The sequence below is a fragment of the Canis lupus genome, chromosome 17 (genome assembly GCF_003254725.2).
Source record: "Canis lupus dingo isolate Sandy chromosome 17, ASM325472v2, whole genome shotgun sequence".
Lineage (NCBI taxonomy): Eukaryota > Metazoa > Chordata > Mammalia > Carnivora > Canidae > Canis > Canis lupus.
Window position 1 is genome coordinate 10,659,947 of NC_064259.1, and position 6,126 is coordinate 10,666,072.

The 6,126-nt window shown below is 59.5% G+C and overlaps 1 protein-coding gene across 4 annotated transcripts; it reads left to right on the plus strand.

The window, feature by feature from the left end:
• The first annotated feature begins 1,472 nt into the window (after positions 1–1,472).
• On the plus strand, positions 1,473–5,875 carry LRATD1 (LRAT domain containing 1). 4 transcript variants are annotated; one of them, XM_025454627.3, is made up of 2 exons: positions 1,473–1,658; positions 2,613–5,875. In XM_025454627.3, exon 2 carries the CDS (start codon positions 2,649–2,651, stop codon positions 3,555–3,557), a length of 909 nt encoding a protein of 302 aa, XP_025310412.1. In that variant the 5' UTR covers positions 1,473–1,658; positions 2,613–2,648; the 3' UTR covers positions 3,558–5,875. The 4 variants fall into 4 exon arrangements, with proteins under 4 accessions (XP_025310412.1, XP_025310410.1, XP_025310411.1 ...); XM_025454625.3 differs by having other exon boundaries at positions 1,590–1,728; XM_025454626.3 differs by lacking the exon at positions 1,473–1,658 and adding an exon at positions 1,884–2,149.
• The last annotated feature ends 251 nt before the right edge of the window (positions 5,876–6,126 follow it).

Below are 6,126 nucleotides of genomic sequence, written 5' to 3' on the forward strand. Positions count from 1 at the left end.
GAGGCCCATAGGCCCTAGAGAGAGAGAGATAGCTGGCACTGGTATCTGGGCCTGGCTTCCTCATCTGTGGCAGTGGGCGGTATTAGAGAATCCTCTCCAGAGGCATGAAGATGAAATCACCCACTTAAACCCCTTAGCCCGGCGCCTCCCCACTGACAAGCGGTCAGGCTGTTTTCCTTCCATCTCTGTCATTGCTGATGGAACCCGTGGTACAGCCGGCATTGCGAAAGAGGTCCAGAATTTAAAGTTGTGGAGAGCACCTGCCAATCCTCCAACTGTTCACTTTGTAAAGAGCAAGAAAGTCAACACAGGTTTGTAATTTAAAAGAGAGAGAGAGAGAGTTCTGAGAGTTCGTGCCAGCTGCCAAGGGGACACAAAGAGGAGCACCCAATTCTCCCCGGGGAAAGGGCATAATAAGCTTCACCATAAAGCCCCAGGTGCCGTCTTGAAAGTAGAACCAAGTGTCTGAGGACGCTTCAAAGCTTAGTGTTACAAGCTCTTTTAAACTATTGATCTAGACAGGATGCCTTATGTATGAAAGTCTGCTTTCAACATCCAATATCCAGAACCCATTCATTCATTTACTTTCCATCCAGAAATGCAATCGTTAAGTACGCCTGGGCCGGACACCCCTCTGCCACAAAACCAGACGAAAACCCCTAAGCAAAGGCAGCTCTGGGGCTTGGCTGTAGGCATTTGTGACGCACTCTTCCCCAGAACATTGCAGCCCCAAAGTCTAGGCCCAGTTAGGGGGAGGGCTGGTCCAGGCTGGGATTTTTCAGTCGCGGTTGTCAAAGATGCTCCTTTGAAAGCGGGCGCAGCGCTCGGTCAGCAGCAGCCGGATCAGAGAGGAACCGGACGTCGGAGGCACCGTCTGGAAGGCATGGGTGCTGGCGTGCCGAGGAGGAGCAGCCCGGGGCCCCCGGGAAGCGAGACTTCCCCGGGCGCCTCGCGGAGCGGGGGAGGATGGGGGGGGCAGGGGCCCGCCCCCGACAACGTCGCTCCCCGCCCCGGGCCGCCCTCTCGGTGCCGGGGCGCCCTGGGGCTCCCCTGCACCCGCAGACTCAGCATCGTGGCTGGAGTCGGCACTCGATGGGCTCGGGAAAGCTGCGGAGGGCGCGGGGGGCGAGGGTGCACGCGCGCAGCGGCGGGGCCCTGCAGCAGCGCCGCGCCCCGGGCGCGCTCCCCGCGGGGGCTCCCACCGCCGCTCCGGGGGCCGCGCGCGCTCGGGGGCGCGGGGGCGCGGGGACCCGGCGGGCCCGGGGCAGGAGCGCGCGCCGCAGCCCCGCCCCCGCTCCCCTCCCCCTCCCGCGGAGATTGACGGGGCCCGGGCGCCCGCCCCAACCAATGAGCGCGTCCCGGGGCGGGCCCTGGAAGCAGCTGCTCGGGCTACTTAGAGTCCTCGGCTCGGCTGGAGGGAAGCAGAGCGCAGTCGGGACTGGCCAGGTGCAGCGGGCGCCCCAGCCAGCGCCGAGCGGCAGGCGCACGGGCACCGCGCCGGGCACCGCACCGGGCACCGCACCGTTCCGCGCGGAGCAGAGCGGAGCCGCCACCCCCCGCGCCGCCCAGGACCCGCTCGCCACCGCCGCCTCCGCAGCACCCATGGGGACCAGGAGACTTTAAAGGAGTTTGGGGTTTCGGGAGCAGGGAAATCACGGGTACGGAGAGGCGGCTTTCTTTGCCTTGGAAGCGGGTTTTCTTCGTCCGACTGTTTGGACCCTGTGCCGGGTAGGAGGGAAAGGGGTCTCGCGGCTGAAAGCGGACCTCCCTTCACGACCCACGCCCGCCCCCGCACACCTCCACCGCACTGGCTCCCCCCCCCCCATCTTTCCCTTTCCTCTTTGTTAGGTGATTTTTAGACAGAACGGCCTCGCCCTGGCGCAGCCCGAGCGGCTCCGCTGGGGAGGCGGCGAGAGAAGTCGGGGCAGAGTGCACCTGCTGGCGCGGGCAGGTGTGCCCCGGTGCGTGGGTGTCCGTGCCCTGGCGAGCGTGCAAGCGTGGGGGGGGAGCCCTGTGTACGAATGTGGGGGTCTGACTGTGTCGTCGCGAAGGTTTGTCATTGTGTGTATGTGACACTATCACACGAGTGTATCAGCCAGCCTGTCAGTGCCTGGACTCCTCCAAGTGAACAAGATCGTGCTGGTGTCAAGTGAGTGTCTGCGAATGTGTCCGGTTGTCATTGTGCGAGGCGCTGTCAGGGGCGGAGAGCGACCTAGCGCAAAGCTGAGAGGTGGGCTGGCGAGGGTGGGGACAGAAAGGGGAGCGCAGCCTGCTGCACGCTCTCCGAGGCCTCGGGCGCCCCTTCTTCCTTCCAGCCTACCCCTGGGTCCTTCCCGGGGGGGGTCTGTCCCCCCACGGGGACCCCGCACGCCTTCCAGCCGCCTGCCTTTTCTCTTGTGGGAGTTGGACCGGCTCCCCGGACGGGGTCTGCTGTCGGCCCAAGGACTGGGGGGCGGGGGGGGGGCTTCTGCACCTGTCCTGCCGCGGGGGAGGACCGCGCGACCCCAGCAGCGGCGCGGGGGCGGGCGGGCAGGTCCCGGGGGCACCGCACGCCCTGGAGGGGGGCAGCCCGACTCTGACCCTGTCTCTGCCTCCCGTCTGTGCTTCCGCAGATCCCCGCTCCTGGCCCTCGCCTCGCCGCGTCATTGATGGGCAACCAACTGGACCGCATCACCCACCTCAACTACAGCGAGTTGCCCACAGGGGACCCGTCGGGGATCGAGAAGGACGAGCTGCGGGTCGGGGTCGCCTACTTCTTCTCGGATGAGGAGGAGGACCTGGACGAACGCGGCCAGCCCGACAAGTTCGGCGTGAAGGCCCCGCCGGGCTGCACTCCCTGCCCGGAGAGCCCCAGCCGCCACCACCACCATCACCACCACCACCACCACCACCACCTGCTGCACCAGCTGGTCCTCAACGAAACTCAGTTCTCCGCCTTCCGGGGCCAGGAATGCATCTTCTCCAAAGTGAGCGGCGGCCCTCAGGGCGCCGACCTGAGCGTCTACGCGGTCACGGCGCTGCCCGCGCTCTGCGAGCCCGGCGACCTGCTGGAGCTGCTGTGGCTGCAGCCGGCGCCCGAGCCGCCCGCCCCCGCCCCCGCCCCGCACTGGGCCGTGTACGTGGGTGGCGGGCAGATCATCCACCTGCACCAAGGCGAGATCCGCCAGGACAGCCTGTACGAGGCGGGCGCGGCCAACGTGGGCCGGGTGGTGAATAGCTGGTACCGCTACCGCCCGCTGGTGGCCGAGCTGGTGGTGCAGAACGCCTGCGGCCACCTGGGCCTCAAGAGCGAGGAGATCTGCTGGACGAACTCGGAGAGCTTCGCCGCCTGGTGCCGCTTTGGCAAGCGGGAGTTCAAGGCCGGAGGGGAGGTGCCGGCCGGCACGCAGCCGCCGCAGCAGCAGTACTATCTCAAGGTGCACCTGGGCGACAACAAGGTGCACACGGCCAGGTTTCACAGCCTGGAAGACCTCATCCGCGAGAAGCGCCGCATCGACGCCAGCGGCCGCCTGCGCGTGCTCCAGGAGCTCGCCGACCTCGTGGACGACAAGGAGTAGCCGCGCGGCCGGCCGCCTGCCCCGCCCGTCTCCCCGCGCCCCGCGCCCCGCGCCCCTCCCCGCTCCCGGGCCGCGCCCCCGCCCCCCGCCCCCTCGAGCGCCCTCCTGCGGCCGCCCGCGCGCCCAGGCTGCGCCCTCGCACCCCTCCGGCGGGCGGCGGGAAGTCTCCGGAGCCGGCACCAAAGGGCGCGGGGCCGAGGGCCCCTCCCCTCCCCCCAGCCGTGGCGACGGTGCCGGGAACCCCTGCGTGCGCCTGCCCCGGCGTTGTAACGGGGGAGGGGGGGGAGGAGAAAGGGGCCGAGGGCAGCAGGGATGCACCGGTCCGTGCCTGCCGCCCGCGCGACTCTAACGGGAACCATCACCGCCCCCAGACGCGCGCGCGCACCGGCCGGAGGTGAGGCCCCTGCGTGGAATGTGTCCCCACGTCGCAGGGTTTCCAAGGAATCGAGCCCGTCCCTTAGGCACTCGAGAACGACTTCCACAAGCCAGCCCCCCGGGACTCCGGGTCCCCCCGAGGCTGCCCGGCACTTTCCCAGCTCCCCGGCTCCGAGTCTCCTCTGACATCGCATGCCAGGCTCCGGGCAGAGCGATGGGGTTTGCTTCCAGTCCTTTCCACCGAGGGAAGCGAACGCCTCCCCTTCACCCCCCACCCCACCCCCACCCCACCCCCACCCCACCCCCACCCCGATTGCCCGGGAGCCTCCCTCGCTGGCAGCAGGAAGCCTTCCCGGCCCCGAGATGGACGTGGCGCAGCCACCTTGGGGAGGAGCGCGGGCCCCGCCCCCCGGCGAGCAGAAGGTTCACCTGGCGTCTGGGAACTTGAATTTGTGCAGAAGGTCGCTGCTTATTCTTAACCCTAGATTGCTCCCTCCGTGGGCTGCATTTCAAAAATAGTCCTATTTTTTAAAGGGTTGGAGGAGAGGGAGGGGGAAGACGTGGCAACATTCCAGAAAACCAGCATTATTACAGCACCATAGCCAGTATGTTTAGTTTGGCTTTTCCTAACATAGAAATCTTAGAAGGCGGGGAAGTGGAAATAAAGTTTGAGAAGTGGGAGAGCAGGTTTCCAGCTGTGTCAACAAAGCCTATCGTGTTGATGTTTTTATTGACCATTTTAGCAACATGCTAATAAAATTTCAAATTGAAATTTTTATTTTCATGGCTTTAATCCATGATAGTTTAAATACTGGGGGCCATTAAGAGTGGATTTAGCTAAGAGCTTAGCTAACATTGCCTTTTCACTCTATTTTTCTCAAATCTTATGAGAATTTCTGTTTTTGAATATTAATTTTATTTTTATTTTTTGGCTTGAAACGGCAGCCCTAGTAATGGTGAAGTTGTTAATCTGTATATTGTACTGAATTTCTGTCAGTTAAGGGGTTTACTGCTTTAGTGGAAATTGCTAGCAGGTTCCATGAGGTTTCTTTTCTCCATGTTGTATACCATTACCATTTCATATCTGTATTTCTGTTTTTCTTCCTGTCCCCTTGCTGTCCTTAAGAAAGGAATCTAGAATCGGTGGCTTTACCCCCCCACCCCCTTTAGCCAATCCCAGAATCCATTCCTGAAAACCAGAAAGGACTTGCAGGATCAGGGCAAATGTGTCTTTTTCAAAAAAAAATTACGGCTGTTTGAAACCCCTTCCTTGGGCAAGGACATACCAACTTCTCTCCTTGTGCTGCAGCCCCAGCTTGACTGTTACTTGATTCAGTGTTAGACACCTAGAGCATCAATGTCCCTTTCCAGGGAATTTGTTAAATAATGGTGTTTAGCTAATTGTTGCAAGCAATTGCATATTGACAGCTGTGATTTAGTTGGATGGCAAATATGGCCAAAGCCAGTTTCTTGGCATTTCAAAAATAACGCAATAAAAACTAGTCGAGGTTAGCTGAGACTGGAAATGCCTTTTTCATGGTGAAATGATTCATTTCTGTTTTGTTTTTATTTTATTTTATTATTTTATTTTTTTGGTTTCCATCTTGGATTCATTCCCTGATCTTGAATCAAAAGGTCAGATCAATGAAATATGAACTAGAGTATTTTTCTTAAGCCTATTGAGTGATTTATTTTTTAAAAAATGTTTAAATGCATATGCTTTTCTTTCAGCACATACAACAGCAAAAGTTTTGTAATAACTGACTTACCTTTGCATGTATGGAGAACTGAAAGTCACTTATTTCCCTAACTTACTCCTCTTTCAGATAGCAGATGGCAGATCATAAACCGAAATTCTTTATTGTATCTACCCTCTCCACATTCTTTACTGTGTCCTCCTACTGTATCTTGGCTCTCTGCTGTATTAAACACCATCCTAAACACTTGTTCCAGCAGGACTCCTTCTTGACATTTTGTCCTCCACCTGTCACTCAGAGGGCGGAACTTGAGCAAAAGAAATGATTCGGTCGATCACACCTAATACTAACATTTATTTCCTCTGATGGCACATAATCTGATTTTTCTCTAACCGAGAGGGTCACTATCACAGTACTGGCTTAGCAGCTTTATACTTGCTGAGACTAGACTGGCAGTAAAAATGAAAGTTGGGCACCCTAAGAAGTATTTATTCCTG

What these genes read in the sequence shown, in the direction of transcription:
- LRATD1 (XM_025454627.3), top strand. Translation starts at nt 2,649, where the DNA reads ATGGGCAACCAACTGGACCGCATCACCCACCTCAACTACAGCGAGTTG.